The sequence below is a fragment of the Rhinopithecus roxellana genome, chromosome 19 (assembly GCF_007565055.1).
Source record: "Rhinopithecus roxellana isolate Shanxi Qingling chromosome 19, ASM756505v1, whole genome shotgun sequence".
NCBI lineage: Eukaryota > Metazoa > Chordata > Mammalia > Primates > Cercopithecidae > Rhinopithecus > Rhinopithecus roxellana.
The window spans coordinates 47,895,804-47,913,042 of NC_044567.1; the positions used below are offsets into that span (position 1 = coordinate 47,895,804).

A 17,239-nucleotide genomic window follows, 5' to 3' on the forward strand; every position below is an offset into this window, starting at 1 on the left:
TAAAAGGAATGCACCCTTTCAATAATGAGTAGTAAAGGTAGTAATGTGTTTTAAATACAATTCAACAAGCTTTTGTTGAGAAACTGTGTATAAGAAGCCATGCTAAGTGCTGGGATTACAAAAGTTAATAAAATAGGGAATCTGTCCCTAAGGAGCTCATGGCATGGTTTATGAGACAAATGATATCATTATCAAATTATTTGCAAAAAAAACTATGATAAACTCAAATAGGGTGAGTGTGAAGTGAGAGAAGAAGTATATATTTGTTTGAGGGGATGGGAGATGAGCAAGATGTGAAGGTACAATAATAGGTCAGATCATTTTAATAAAAATATGGCCAGGCCTGGTGGCTCGCACTTGTAATCCCCACACTTTGGGGGAGCCAAGGCAGGAGGATTGCTTGAACCTTAGCAACATAGAGAGACCCCCATCTCTACAAGAAAATAAAAATATTAGCCAGGTGTGGTGACACGCACCTGTAGTCCCAGCTACTTGGGAGGCTGAGGTGGGAGGATCACTTGAGCCCATGAAGAGGTTGAGGTTGCAGTAAGCCGTGATCGTGCCACTGCATTCCAACCTGGGTAACAGAGTGAGATCCTGTCTGTATGTCTGTCTCTCTGTCTGTCTCTCTCTCTCTCTCTCGATATACCTATCTGTATATAGATGTATCGATCTATATGTATATATCCAGATCTATCTATGTATACTATATAGATCTGGATATATAGATAATGTCTATATCTCAATAGATATATCGAGAAAGAGAGGGAGAAAAACATTTGTTACATTTTCAGTCTGTGCTGGGCCTTGCACTATACAGTTTGCATGCCTTTTCTCATCAATTCTTATAATAACCCTGTGAAGCAATACTAGTATTATCATCTCCTGTGTGGATGAGGAAACTGAGGCCTAAGTGAATTTCCAGAGTTACAGAGCTAGTAATCAATCAGTAAAGATTGAGTTCACATCTGTTCATCTCTAGAACCAAAATACTTGACTGCTGCACTGTTGTGCTTATGAGTTATGAAGCTTTGTTTTAGTGGCCATGGGAAGTGATAGAAAGGCTTTGAGGTGGGGAATACCTTAATCAGTATTTTATTTTAGATATACCACTTTGCTTGAAATTTGCAGGGTGGCTTGGTAGAGGGTTACCTGACCTTCTGGAACTTGGTTATGCAGTAATATAAGTAAGAAATAATGAGAGTTGTGGAGATCCAGATGATGGAAAGGGGTAGGATGGGGATGGGGACCAGTTTGATAGCTATTCAAAGAAGTGGAGGCCAGGCTCGGTGGCTCACGCCTGTAATCCCAGCACTTTGTTAGGCTGAGGTGGGCAGATCACCTGAGGTTAGGAGTTTGAGACCAGCCTGGCCAACATGGTGAAACCCTGTCTCTACTAAAAATACAAAAAATGGGCCGGGCGCGGTGGCGCACTCTTGTAATCCCAGCACTTTGGGAGGCCAAGGCGGGCAGATCATGAGGTCAGGAGATTGAGACCATCCTGGCTAACACGGCAAAACACTGTCTCTACTAAAAATACAAAAAATTAGCCAGGCATGGTGGCAGGTGCCTGTAGTCCCAGCTACTCCTGAGGCTGAGGCAGGAGAATGGCGTGAACCTGGGAGGCGGAGCTTGCAGTGAGCTGAGATCCTGCCACTGCACTCCAGCTTGGGCAACAGAGCGAGACTCCGTCTCAAAATTGAAATAGAAATAGGAATAGAATAGAATAGAATAGAATAGAATAGAATAGAATAGAATAGAGAATAGACTAGACTAGACTAGACTAGACTAGAATAGAATAATTAGCCGGGCATGGTGGCCCACGCCTGTAGTCCCAGCTACTCAGGTGGCGGAGGCACAGGAGAATCACTTCAACCTGGGAAACGGAGGTTGTAGTGAGCTGAGATCACGCCATTGCACTCCAGCTTGGGCAACAAGACCAAAACTCCATCTAAAAAATAGGAAAAATAAATGGAATACATAGCATTTGGTAGTTAATTTAGATATATGAGGTTAGATAATCACCAAATAGTACAGACTAAGCTGATTAGAGCAAAAAAAGGAAGGAAAGGTTGATGGCAGACGAGAGGGTTTGACCAGGAAAATGATAAATTCAGTTTTAGATCTTCTGAGTTTGAGGTATCCGTAGAATATCCAACAAGAAACTTGTAGAACTGGAAGATACTTTGGCTTTGAGAATAGATTACAGTATATAACCCATTTAAGATGTCATAAAGGTAAAGTTGTTGCTAAAGAACACTGTGAAGTGTAATGTCATTATTTGGAAATCAGTGGAGGGTGAGAGCAAAGAGAATTCAAAGGGGTACTTTTAAAAACTGATTTGGAGAGTAACTTATTTGCACATCCAGAAAAAAGACTCATCTCTCTCTTAGACACTTATATAGATGTAATAAAAATCTTTATCACTTCATTAAAAGTCAACAGGAGAAGTTCTTTGCAGAGGGACCATTGCCAGTAAAATTATTTATAGACAGGTCATTTTCTCCAGACATAAATCTTTTTCTGGATGTAGACTATAAACTTATAGAAGAAGAAATTAAAATACCCAGTATATTTATATGGAGAAATGTTTACTGTTACTTGCGTTAAAATGCAGTCTACTATTCTGAGCAATCCAATTAACAAAATAAAGAAAATGAACATGCTTTTGTGATGACAAAGATATGATGAAGGCACTTTCGTATGCTGCTTGGTGATAGCATTTGGCTCAACCCTAATGAAAGGCAGCTTGGTAATCTTTATGAAGGGCCTTAAAAATATTCATCTCTTTGACTGGACACTTCTAGAGATTCCTTATCTTAAATAAGCAGTGATATGGGAAAATATTTTGATAAAAAAGTATTTATTAATGTTATTTATAATAGTGAAATAACAGAAATAACTTCAGTGTTAAAACTGGAAAACATTTAAATAACCAGTAACTTAATACAGTGACTTAAATATTATAAGAGACATCAAAGCATACTGAAAAGACCTTGGTATTAAAGCCCAATTCAGTCATTTATTAGATCTGTAACCTTAGACACACAGTTTGCTCATCTGTAATATTCTGAAAGCGTTATTAAGATTCCAAAAGAATTAAGTATATCATACTAAAAATAACTGGTATGTTTTGTTTGTGTAATAGTTACTATTGCATATAGAGCCATCAAAAATAGACCAGGTAGGGTGACCTCACGCCTGTAATCCCAGCACTTTGGAAGGCCAACGTGGGTGGATCACGAGGTCAGGAGTTCGAGACCAGCCTGACCAACATGGTGAAACCCTGTTTCTACTAAAAATACAAAAATTAGCTGGATGTGGTGGTGCACGCCTGTAATCCCCAGCTACTAGGGAGGCTGAGGCAGGAGAATCACTTGAACCTGGGAGGCAGAGGTTGCAGTGAGCCAACATTGCACCATTGCACCCCAGCCTGGGCAACAGAGCGAGACTCCATCTCAAAAAAAAAAAAAAAGTGTGTGTGTGTGTGTGTGTGTGTGTGTGTGTATATATATATATATATATATATGAAGAGTTTTTACTGACATAGAAAAAATTAGGGACACTGTGTAAAAAGAACGGGTTTGGTATAGCCTACATGATCTCAATTATGTTAAATATATTTGTTTTCTACATGCATAGGAAAAGTGATGGAAGAAAAACCACCACCAGATGTTAACTGTGATTGTCTCCAAATGATAGAATCATTGATGGTTTTAAAAATTTCCCTTGAACACTTATGCTTTTGCTTCCTTTCTTTTTTTCTTTTTTCTTTTTCTTTTTTTTTGGCGGAGTCTTGCTCTGTTGCTCAGGCTGGCATGCAGTGACGTGGTTATAATACACTGTAGCCTTGAAATCCTGGGCTCAAGCTATCTTCCCACTCCTGCCTTGCAAAGTGCTGAGATTATAGGCGTGAGTCATCGGGCCTGGCCCTGTATGTTTTAAAAATTTTTTTATTATACTTTAAGTTCTGGGGTACATGTGCAGAACGTGCAGGTTTGTTACATAGGTGTCCATGTGCCATGGTGGTTTGCTGCACCCATCAGCCCATCATCTACCTTAGGTATTTCTCCTAATGCTATCCCTCCCCTAGCCCTCCACCCCGCAACAGGCCCCAGTGTGTGATGGTCCCCTCCCTGTGTACATGTGTTCTGATCGTTCAACTCCCACTTAGGAGTGAGAACATGTGGTGTTTGGTTTTCTGTTCTTCTGTTAGTTTGCCAAGAATGGTGGTTTCCAATTTCACCCATGTCCCTGCAAAATACATGAGAACTTGTCCTTTTTATCCTACTGCATAGTATTCCATGGTGTTTATGTGCCACATTTTCTTTATCCAGTCTGTCATTGATGGGCATTTGGGTTGGTTCTACAAGTCTTTGCTGTTGTGAACAGTACCACAATAAACATACGTGTGCATGTGTCTTTATAGCAGAATGATTTATAATCCTTTGGGTATATACCCAGTAATGGGATTGCTGGGTCAAATGGTATTTCTAGTTCTAAATCCTTGAGGAATCGCCACACTGTCTTCCACAGTGGTTGAACTAATTTACACTACCATCAACAGTGTAAAAGCGTTCCTATTTCTCCACATTCTCTCCAGCATCTTTTGTTTCCTGACTTTTTAACGATCACAATTCTAACTGGTGTGAGATGGTATCTCATTGTGGTTTTGATTTGCATTTATCTAATGACCAGTGATGATGAGCTTTTCTCTATATGTTTGTTGGCTGCATATATGTCTTCTTTTGAGAAGTGTCTGTTCATATCCTTCATCCACTTTTTGATGGGGTTTTTTTTGTGTGTGTTTTTCTGGTAAATTTTAAGTTCTTTGTAGATTCTGGATATTAGCCCTTTGTCAGATAGGTAGATTGCAAAAATTTTCTCCCATTCTGTAGGATGCCTGTTCTCTATGATGATAGTTTATTTTGCTGTGCAGAAGCTCTTTAGTTTAATTAGATCCCATTTGTCAATTTTGGCTTTTGTTGCCGTTGCTTTTGGTGTTTTAGTCATGAAGTCTTTCCCCATGCTTATGTCCTGAATGGTATTGCCTAGGTTTTCTTCTAGGGTTTTTATGGTTTTAGGTCTTCCTTTTAAGTTTTTAGTCCATCTTGCGTTAATTATTGTATAAGGTGTTAAGGAAAGGGTCCAGTTTCAGTTTTCTGCATATAGCTGGCCAGTTTTGCCAATACCATTTATTAAATGGGGAATCCTTTCCTCATTGCTTGTTTTTGTCTGGTTTGTCAAAGGTCAGATGGTTGTAGATGTGTGGTGTTATTTCTGAGGCCTCTGTTCTGTTCCATTGGTCTATGTATCTGTTTTGGTACCAGTACCATGCTGTTTTGGTTACTGTAGCCTTGTAATACAGTTTGAAGTCAGGTAGTGTGATGCCTCCAGCTTTGTTCTTTTTGCTTAGGATTGTCTTGGTTATGCAAGCTCTTTTTTGGTTTCATATGAAATTTTAAAGTAATTTTTTCTGATTCTATGAAGAAAGTCAGTGGTAGTTTGATGGGGTAGTATTGAATCTATAAATTGGTTTGGGCAGTATGGCCATTTTCACGATATTGATTCTTCCTATCCTTGAGCATGGAATGTTTTTCCATTTGTTTGTATCCTCTCTGGCTGGCATCTGGCAGGTGCCCCTCTGGGACAGAGCTTCCATGGGTAAGAACAGGCAGCAGTCTTTGTTGTTCTGCAGCCTCCACTGGTGATACCCTGGCAAACAGGGTCTGGAATGGACCTCCAGCAAACTCCAGACCTGCAGCAGAGGGGTCTGACTGTTAGAAGGAAAACTAAGAAAGGAATAGTATCAACATCAAAGAATAAAGGTAGGTAAATCCACGAAGATGGGGAGAAACCAGTGCAAAAAGGCTGAAAAAAAAAAACCAGAACGCCTCTTCTCCTCCAAGGATCACAACTCCTCACCAGCAGGGGAACAAAACTGGACGAAGAATGAGTTTGACGAATTGACAATAGTAGGCGTCAGGAGATGGGTAATAACAAACTCCTTGGAGCTAAAGGAGCATGTTCTAAGCCAATGCAAGGAAGTGAAGAACCTGTAAAAAAGATTAGACAAATTGGTGACTAGAGTAACCATCTTAGAGAAGAACATAAATGACCTGATGGAGCTGAAAAATACAGCATGAGAACTTCGTGAAGCATACACAAGTATTAATAGCCAAATCAATCAAGCAGAAGAAAGGATATCAGAGATTGAAGATCAACTCAATGAAATAAAGTGAGAAGACACGATTAGAGAAAAAAGAGCAAAAAGAAACGAGCAAAGCCTCCAAGAAATATGGGACTATGTGAAAAGACCAAATCTATGTTTGATTGGTGTAACTGAAAGTGACGGGGAGAATGGAACCAAGTTGGAAAACACTCTTCAAGATATTATCCATGAGAACTTCCCCAACCTAGCAAGGCAGGCCAACATTCAAATTTAGGAAATACAGAGAACACTATGAAGATAATCTTCAACAAGAGCAACCCCAAGACATATAATCGTCAGATTCACCAAGGTTGAAATGAAGGAAAAAATGTTAAAGGCAGCAAGAGAGAAAGGTTGGGTTACCCACAAAGGGAAACGCATCAGACTAACAGTGGATCTCTAGGCAGAAACCTTACAAGCCAGAATAGAGTGGGGGCCAATATTCAGCATTCTTGAAGAAAAGAATTTTCATCCCAGAATTTCATATCCAGCCAAACTAAGCTTCGTAAGTGAAGGAGAAATAAAATCCTTTACAGACAAGCAAATGCTGAGAGATTTTGTCACCACCAGGCCTGCCTTACAAGAGCTCCTAATGGAAACACTAAGCATGGAAAGGAACAACCGGTACCAGCCATGGCAAAAACATACCAAATTGTAAAGACCATCTATACTATGAAGAAACTGCATCAACTAATGGACAAAATAACCAGTTAGCATCATAGTGACAAATTCACATGTAACAATATTAACCTTAAATGTAAACAGACTAAATAACCAGCTAGCATCATAATAACAAATTCACACATAACAATATTAACTTTAAATGTAAACAGGCTAAATGCCCCAATTAAAAGACACAGACTGGCAAACTGGGTAAAGAGTCAAGACCCATCAGTGTGCTGCGTTCAGGAGACCCATCTCACATGCAAAGATACACACAGGTTCAAAATAAAGGGATGGAGGAAGATTTACCAAGTAAATGGAAAGCAAAAAACAGCAGGGTTGCAATCCTAGTCTCTGATAAAACAGACTTTAAACCAACAAAAAAGATCAAAAGAACCAAAGAAGGGTATTACATAATGGTAAAGGGATCAATGCAACAAGAAAAGCTAACTACCCTAAATATATATGCACCCAATACAGGAGCACCCAGATTCATGAAGCAAGTCCTTAGAGACCTACAAAGAGACTTAGACTCCCACACAATAATAGTGGGAGACTTTAACACCCCACTGTCAACATTAGACAGATCAATGAGACAGAAAATTAACAAGAATATCCAGGACTTGAACTCAACTCTGGACCAAGCGGATCTAATAGACATCTACAGAACTCTCCACCCCTAATCAACACAATATACTTCTCAACACCACATTGCACTTATTCTAAAATTGACCACATAATTGGAAGTACAACACTCCTCAGCAAATGCCAAAGAATGGAAATCATAACAAATAGTCTCTCAGACCACAGTGCAATCAAATTAGAACTCAGGATTAAGAAACTCACTCTAAACCACACAACTACATGGAAACTGAAGAACCTGCTCCTGAATGACTACTGGGAAAATAACGAAATGAAGGCAGAAATAAAGATGTTCTTTCAAACCAATGAGAAAAATACACAACGTAGCAGAACCTCTGGGATACATTTATAGCACTGTGTAGAGGGAAATTTATAGCACTAAATGCCCACAAGAGAAAGCAGGAAAGATCTAAAATTGACACCCTAACATCACAATGAAAAGAACTAGAGAAGCAAGAGCAAACAAATTCAAAAGCTAGTAGAAGGCAAGAAATAACTAAGATCAGAGCAGAACTGAAGGAGATAGAGACACAAAAAAACTTTCAAAAAATCAGTGAATCTCCTTATCTCGTGATCTGCCTGCCTTGGTCTCAGTGAAACCCGTCTCTACTAAAAATACAAAAAAATTAGCCGGGCATGGTGGTGGGCGCCTGTAGTCCCAGCTACTCGGGAGTCTGAGGCAGGAGAATGACGTACATCTGGGAGGCAGAGCTTGCAGTGAGCCCATATCACGCCACTGCACTCCAGCCTGGGTGACAGAGCAAGACTCCGCCTAAAAAAAAAAAAAAAAAAAAAAATTAATGAATCCAGGAGCTGGTTTTTTTGAAAAGATCAAGAAAATAGATAGATCACTAGCCAGACTAATAAACAAGAAAGACAGAAGAATCAAATAGATGCAGTAAAAAATGATAAAAGGGATATCAACACTGATCCCACAGAAATACAAGCTACCATCAGATAATACTATAAACACCTCTACACAAGTAAACTAGAAAATCTAGAAGAAATGGATAAATTCCTGGATACGTACACCCTGCCAAGACTAAACCAAGAAGAAGTTGAATCCCTGAATAGACCAATAACAAGTTCTGAAATTGAGGCAATAATTAATAGCCTGTCAACCAATGAAAGTCCAGGACCAGATGGATTCACAGCCAGATTCTACCAGAGGTACAAAGAGGAGCTGGTACCATTCCTTCTGAAACTATTTCAAACAATAGAAAAAGAGTGAATCCTCCCTAACTCGTTTTATGAGCATCATCCTGATACCAAAACCTGGCAGAGACACAAAAGCAAGAGAAAAGTTTAGACCAATATCCCTGATGAACATTGATGGGAAAATCCTCAATAAAATACTGGCAAACTGAATCCAACAAGTACATCAAAAAGCTTATCCACCATGATCAAGTTGGCTTCATCTCTGGGATGCAAGGCTGGTTCAACATACACAAATCAATGAAAGCAATCCATCACATAAACAGAACCAACAACAAAAACCACATGATTATCTCAATAGATGCAGAAAAGGCCTTTGATAAAATTCAACACCCTTTCATGCCAAAAACTGAATAAACTGAATGCCAAAAACTTGATCGAACGTATCTCAAAATAGTAAGAGCTATTTATGACAAACCCACAGCCAATATCATACTGAATGGGCAAAAACTGGAAGCATTCCCTTTGAAAACCGGCACAAGACAAGGATGCCCCCTGTCACCACTCCTATTCAACATAATATTGGAAGTTCTGGCTAGGGCAATCAGGCAAGAGAAAGAAATAAAGGGTATTCAGGTAGGAAAAGCGGAAGTCAAATTGTCCCTGTTTGCAGATGACATGATTGTATATTTAGAAAACCCCATCGTCTCAGCCCACAATCTCCTTAAGCCGATAAGCAACTTCAGCAAAGTCTCAGGATACAAAATCAGTGTGTAAAACTCACAAGCATTCCTATATACCAATAACAAACAGCCAAATCATGAGTGAACTCCCATTCACAATTGCTACAAAGAGAATAAAATACCTAGGAATACAACTTACAAGGGATGTGAAGGACCTCTTCAAGGAGAACTACAAACCACTGCTCTAGGAAATAAGAGAGGACACAAATGGAAAACCATTCCATGCTCATGGATAGGAAGAATCAATATCCTGTATGTGTTTTATACTTTTTTTGAAAAAGCAAGTTATTAAAAACAAAGGAAGAAGCTCACAATCATTGAGGTCCAAGGCATATTTGTTGTTTTGGAATTTTTCTCTCCTAGCAGACAACTATCAAGTTTTGGGTTTGTGTTAGGTGTCTTTACCTTTCATTGCTTACAGATAACATTGGAGCAAAAGTAATAAGTGAATGGAAAGTTATTTTGCTCTGAGTTGTATTTGTGTTAACTTATTCTAGAGTTAATTTTTAAAAATTGTGTTTTTTCCAGAAACAGCATTTAAATTTAAAGCCCTAAAGAAGGTTGCACAGTTAGCAGTTATAAATAGCCTGGAAAAGGTAAGTTACAACCTCTCTGGTATTAAAATTTTGTTTTTGGTGATAAAATTTGCTGTTGTTAGCATCCTGAATCAAAAAGTTATGACTTGAGTGACAGTTGCACATTAATTTTCAGGAAGAATACATTGTAATATTATTATGAAGGAAGTTAGAAGTTTGTGGCATTTTATTTACTATATTACAAAAGATCACTGCTTTCATATAAGGACATGTGTTTCTTTATTTATAGGCATTTTGGAACTGGGTAGAAAATTATCCAGATGAATTTACAAAACTATACCAGATCCCACAGACTGATATGGCTGGTAAGGATAAGATTGATTTTTTTTTTTTTTTTTTGTCTTTTAAATGCCTACTTGTGACATAAAAACCTATCATTTTCTAAGTTATTTTTGTTATAAAGGTGCTTTTACATCTTCTATTGTCAACTGGTGTCAAATAGGAAATATTGTTTTTCTCTTACATTTCCAAATTACGCCCAACCCTCTTCCTTTCCTTGGAGCAAATAAAGTAGTGTGAAATGAAGGTCAGATCTTTAGAGTTGTGTTAGGATGGAATGTTTGGCTCTTTGTTGTAGAGAAGCATGTGCTCCAAAGCTTTATTTTGTATTTAGGGAGATGTGTATAAAGTAGTAATATTCTTACCTATGATGTAAGACTCAACTGTAAGGCAGAGAATACAGACTCCTGGAGAACTTTGGTGATTATTTTGGGGAAACTGTTCAGTCTTTGTTGCTTGGGTACATCACACTTTGCGTAAGGGCCTGCACAGTGAGACCAAATACATGATCATCCATTCTAAAATGTGGGCTTTTCCAGGATAGATCAAGATAGCTCTGCTAACACATAGACAGTATTACATTGCTTGTCTACTTAACAGAATGCATTTGTGTAGTTGCTTAAATGAAGTTCCATGTTTATCTTTTAAAAGTGTTGCCCTTGGGTTTTTTTGTTTTTTTGTTTTTGTTTTTTTGAGATGGAGCCTTGCTCTGTCTCCTAGGCTGGAGTGCAGTGGTGTGATCTTGGCTCACTGCAAGCTCCGCCTCTCAGGTTCATGCCATTCTCCTGCCTCAGCCTCCTGAGTAGCTGGGACTGCAGGTGCCTGCCACCACTCCTGGCTAATTTTTTGTATTTTTAGTGGAGACGGGGTTTCACTGTGTTAGCCAGGATGGTCTCGATCTGCTGACCTCGTGATCCGCCTGCCTTGGCCTCCCAAAGTGCTGGGATTATAGACGTGAGCCATGCCCTTGGGTTTTTACATAGTGTCAGCTTTTACTTTAATGCCAGGGATTTTGTTCCTATCTAATAATGTCATTTAATATATTTTTCATGTAGAATGTGCAGAAAAGCTGTTTGACTTGGTGGATGGTTTTGCTGAAAGCACCAAACGTAAAGCAGCAGTTTGGCCACTGCAAATCATTCTCCTTATCTTGTGTCCAGAAATAATCCAGGATATATCCAAGGATGTGGTTGATGAAAACAACATGAATAAGGTAAGGAGGGCAGAATTATTTCCATTATATCTAGATGTGAAGCAGTTTATTTTACTCGAGGTGTGTATTACTTTAGGCTTATTATTTCAGCAAACTATTTCAGGGCACCATTTAAATTATTTTAGGTTTCTTTGTTTGATGGACTTAGAAGAGACATACTAATACATAATTTTATTTGGCAGAGGGATAAATAATACCAGTCAATGATCAAAGATTTAAAATAATCCCTTAGTTTCATTCTTTTATCTGAGAAGACTAAATGATACCTCTGTTAATATTAAATGTAATTTCTCTAATATTGACTGCAAGGATTGCCCTACTTGACTTTATCACTTTTATAGTGTGTTATTTGCATGTACTTAGGTGTGTGTCCATATGGTGCTACTGAAATTATGTAGTAACTCATTTTAGGTATTTTAGAACAGTTTTCAAAGTATTTTGCCAGGAAGGTAAGGCTCTCGCATATACCATCTATAGTGAAATTGGCACCGTGACACCTGGTAATTCTAGGAGGCTCTTAACATTTTTTTAAATAATCACCTAGGCGATTGAAAAAAAAAAAGAACTGAGTATTAATCTTACAGTTTTACTGAAATTTCAATATGCAGTTTGTTTTGCAAATAATTTTTTTTCATTTTTTGCTGCTTTTGGAGAAATACTCTTAGCTGGCTAAACATGAGATGGGTTCCTTCATGGTTTGCCTGTAGATGGAGATGTTCAGAATCAGGTCAATGATTTATTACTTTGCAGAAGTATTGGGTAGGGAATGTATACATTAAAGGGTAAATAAATGAACCAGGTAATCCTTGAGAGTCTGTGATTGAGTGTTACTCCACTTAGGTGTATATCTCAACTTTTCCGTTATGAGGACACCATTTTTCATGGTAGATTGTTTTGGAGCCCTTCAAAATAGTAGGTATGATGATAAATACTGAGTGTCAACTTGATTGGATTGAAGGATACAAAGTGTTGATCCTGGTGTATCTGTGAGGGTGTTGCCAAAGGAGGTTAACATTTGAGTTGTGGGCTGGGAAAGGCAGACCCACCCTTAATCTGGGTGGGCACCATCTAATCAGCTGCCAGCGTGGCTAGCATATAAGCTGGCAGAAAAATGTGAAAAGAGAGATGGGCCTAACCTACTAGCCTACATCTTTCTCCTGTGCTGGATGCTTCCTGCCCTCAAACATCAGACTCCACGTTCTTCAGTTTTGGAACTTGGACTGGCTTTTCTTGCCTCTCAGCCGCAGACATCCTATTGTGGGACTTTGTGATTGTGCGAGTTAATACTTAATATCCCATTTATATAAATATTCTGTTAGTTCTGTCCTTCTAGAGAACCCTAATAGAGATTTTGGTACAAGGAGTGGTTCTAGAGGAACAGAATATTAAGGATGGAGTTTTTTAGTTTGGAGATTTCTAGAGTTTGCTGCTTAATATGATTAGACCCCCAAATGCTAAGGACTCTGCTTCTAATAGTGTAGAGAACACTGATAGTCGTCGGCATGAACTGTTGAGAGAATTATGCAAAATAAATGCATTTGACACTCCTGATTCACCGCTAGTAAGAGGCAAGGAGTTTAGTGACTCTATGTATAATACCTTTGACCATATATGGAGAACGAAACAACATAATGGAGCTGGTTGGTTGCTCCTAAATTCAGTGGGCAAAGTGATGAAAGAAAATTATGAACTCAGGGATTCTATGTCCCGGCTTCAGAAGCAGATACTACTCAGATTGCCCTGAGTGAGAGTCTTAGCTCCTGTAGAGAAATAACTGAAATTGTGGAAAAACAGATACAAGCTCTTACCGTGCAAGTATCTGACATACAATGAAAGGTGCGTGCACAGTCTCGCTAGGTGTCTACTATTAAAGTAAGGGCATTGATTGGAAAAGAATGGGACCCTGCAACTTGGAAAGGGGATCTGTGGGAGGACCCTGATGAAGCTGGGGACTCTTGAGTTTGTAAACTCTGATGAACCTTTTTTGCCAGAAGAAACAGCTTCCCCATCCCCAGTAACAGCAGCATGCCCTCCTGGAGCCATGGTGCCATCAGCCTTTCCACCTTTGTCTGAAGAGATAAACCCTGCGCTGCCTGAGGCAACAGCAGTTGCCAGGCAAGATAATGTTGATTCTCCTCAGGAGCCACCCCCAACATCCCTGTTTGCTTCTAGACCTATAACCAGACTAAAGTCCTGGCAGGTCCCTAGAGGTGAGGCTGAGAGTGTGACCCATGAGGAGGTGCGCTACACTTCAACAGAACTGCTTGAGTTTTCTAATTTATATAAACAAATCTGGAAAACAGGCATGAGAATAGATAGTAAAGGTGTGGGATAATGATAGAAGGAAAATAGAGTTGGATTGGGCTGAATTTATTTATTTGGGACCACAAAGTAGGGACTCTGCATATAATGTTGCAGCTCGGGGAGTTAAAAAAGGTTCTAATAGATTATTTGCTTGGTTAGCTGATATATGGATTAAAAGATGGCCCACTGTGAGTGAGCTGGAAATGCCTGATCTCACTTGGTTTAATGTGGAGAAATGGATCTAAAGGCTTAGGGAGATTGGGATGGTGGATTAGTCATTTTAGACCTACTCATCCCAACTGGGAGGGTCCAGAAGATATATCCTTGACCAATGCCTTGAGAAATAGATTTGTGAGGGCAGCACCTGCATCTCTGAAGAGCCCTGTAATTGCTCTTCTCTGTATGTCAGATCTGACATTGGGAACCGTAGTCACTCAACTACAACATTTAAATACAGTGGGAATAATTGGCTCCTGAGGTGGCAGGAGCCAAGTGGCAACACTTGACCGTCAAAGGCAAGGTGGGCGTAGCTGCCTTAATGGACAGCACAGGCAAAGCCGCAATCAGAATAGTCTGACTCGTGTAGAGCTCTGGCATTAGCTAATTAGTCACGGTGTTCCTAAAAATGAAATTGATAGGAAGCCTGCTGCATTCCCACTTAATTTATACAAGCAGAAAACTTCTAGGTCAAATGAACAAAAGACTGATTTGAATTATAAAAAACAGAATTATGACCCCTCAATCGGTTTCCAGACTTGAGCCAGTTTACAGACCCAGAACCTCCTTGAATGAAAGGGGGCGTCGGGTCCCCTTGAGGAAAGACCCCACTATATTAATGACAGTTTGTGCGGTGAATCTTTCTCCCATCCTTCCCCAAGGAGAGACCTCTGGCCTTTTACCAGGGTAACTGTGCACTGGGGAAAGGGAGATGATCAGACATTTTGGGGACTACTGGATACTGGCTCTATGCTGACATTGATCAGGAGACCCAAAACGTCATTGTGGTCCTCCAGTTAAAGTAGGGGCTTATGGAGGTCAGGTAGATTAATGGAGTTTTAGCTCAGGTCTGACTTAGAGTGGGTCCCTGGACTCATCCTGTGGTCATTTCCCCAGTGCCAGATGCATAATTGGCATAGACATACTTAGCAGCTGGCAGAACACCCACATTGGCTCCCTGACTGGTAGGATGAGGGCTATTATTATAGTGGGAAAGGCCAAATGGAAGCCATTAAAGCTGCCTCTAACTAGAAAAATAGTAAATCAAAAACAATATTGCATCTCTGGAGCGATTGTGGAGATCAGTGACACCGTCAAGGACTTGGAAAGACTCACAGGTGGTGATTCTCCCCACGTCTTCGTTCATCTCTTCCATTTCGCCTGTGCAGAAGACAGATGGGTCTTGGAGAATGACAGTGGATAATTGTTAGCTTAACCAAGTGGTGACTCCAATTGCAGCTGCTGTTCCAGATGTGGTTTCACTGCTCGAGCAAATTAACACATCTCCTGGTACCTGGTATGCAGCCATTGATTTGACAAATGCCTTTTTCTCCATTCCTGTCCATAAGACCCATCAGAAGCAATTTGCCTTCAGCGGAGGTAGGATATACCTTTACTATCCTACCTCGGTGGTATATCAGCTCTCCAGTTCTGTGTCATAATCTTACTTGGAGAGACCTTGATCGTGTTTCACTTCCACAACATATCACACTGGCCCATTACATTGATGATATTATGCTGATTGGATTCAGTGAGCAAGCAGTAGCAAATGCACTGGACTTATTGGTGAGACATTTGGGTGCCAGAGGATGGGAAATAAATCCAACTAAAATTCAGGGACCTTCTGCCTCAGTAAAATTTCTAGGGCTCCAGGGGTGTGGGGCCTGTCAAGATATTCTTTCTAAGGTGAAGGATAAGTTGCTGCATTTGGCCCCTCCTATAAAAAAGAAAGAGGCACAACGCCTAGTGGGACTATTTGAATTTTGGAGGCAACATTCCTCATTTAGGTGTGTTACCCTGGCCCATTTATCCAGTGACCCAAAAGACTGCCAGTTTTGAGTGGGTTCCAGAACAGGAGAATGCTCTGCAGCAGGTCCAGGCTGCTGTGCAAGCTGCTCTGCCACTTGGGCCATATGACCCAGCAGATCCAATGGTGTTTGAAGTGTCAATGACAGATAAGGATGCTGTTTGGAGCCTTTGGCAGGCCCCCATAGGTAAATCACAGCGGAGGACTCTAGGATTTTGGAGCAAAGCCCTGCCGTCTTCTGCAGATAACTATTCTCCTTTTGAGAGACAGCTCTTGACCTGTTACTGTTGGTGGAAACTGAACGTTTGACTGTGGGTTTTCAAGTCACCGTGTGACCTGAACTGCCTATCATGAACTGGGTGCTTTCTGACCCATCTAGCCATAAAGTGGGCCATGCACAGCAGCATTCCATCATCAAATGGAAGTGGTACATACAAGATTGGGCTCAAGCAGGTCTTGAAGGCACAAGTAAGTTACACAAGGAAGTGGCTCAAATGCCCATGGTCTCCACTCCTGCCACCCTGCCTTCTCTTCCCAACCTGTACCGATGGCCTCATATGGATCGAGTTCCCTATGATCAATTGGCAGAGGAAGAGAAGACTAGGGCCTGGTTCACAGATGGTTCTGCACAATATGCAGACACCACCTGAAAGTGGACAGCTGCAGCACTACAGCCCCTTTCTAGGACATCCCTGAAGGATAGCGGTGAAGGGAAATCTGCCCAGTGGGCAGAAATTTGAGCATTGCACATGGTTGTGCACTTTGCATGGAAGGAGAAATGGCCAGATGTGCAATTATGTACTGATTCATGGGCTGTAGCCAGTGATTTGGCTGGATGGTCAGGAGTTTGGAAGAAGCATGATTGCAAAACTGTTGACAAAGAGATTTGGGGAAGAGGTATGTGGATAGACCTCTCTGAGTGGTTAAAAACTGTGAAGATGTTTGTATCTCATGTGAGTGCTCACCAGTGGGTGACCTGAGCAGAGGAGGATTTTAATAATCAAGTGGATAGGATGACCTGTTCTATGGATACCACTCAGCCTCTTTCCCCAGCTACCCCTCTCCTCGCCCAATGGGCCCATAAACAAAGTGGCCATGGAGGCAGGGATGGAGGTTATCCTTGGGCTCAGCAACATGGATTTCCGCTCACCAAGGCTGGCCTGGCTACTGCCACTGCTGAGTGCCCAATTTGCCAACAGCAGAGACCTCAACGCTGAGCCCTCGATGTGACACCATTCCTCGGGTTTATCAGCCAGCTACCTTCTGGCAGGTTGATTATAGTGGACCTCTTCCATCATGGAAAGGGCAGAGGTTTGTCCTCACTGAAATAGACACTTACTCCTGATACGGGTTTGCCTATCCTGCACGCAATGCTTCTGCCAAGATTACCATCCATGGGCTCACAGAATG

General features: G+C 40.5%; 1 protein-coding gene across 2 annotated transcripts in view; it reads left to right on the top strand.

Annotated features, from left to right (window-relative positions):
• Window positions 1-17,239, top strand: part of NF1 (neurofibromin 1) — a 295,792-nt gene that overhangs the window by 83,585 nt on the left and 194,968 nt on the right. For both annotated transcript variants that reach the window (XM_030923838.1, XM_030923837.1), the window contains exons 6-8: window positions 9,943-10,010; window positions 10,240-10,315; window positions 11,345-11,502. In XM_030923838.1, the coding sequence (XP_030779698.1) occupies window positions 9,943-10,010; window positions 10,240-10,315; window positions 11,345-11,502 (302 nt within the window). The remainder of the gene's footprint in view (window positions 1-9,942; window positions 10,011-10,239; window positions 10,316-11,344; window positions 11,503-17,239) is intronic.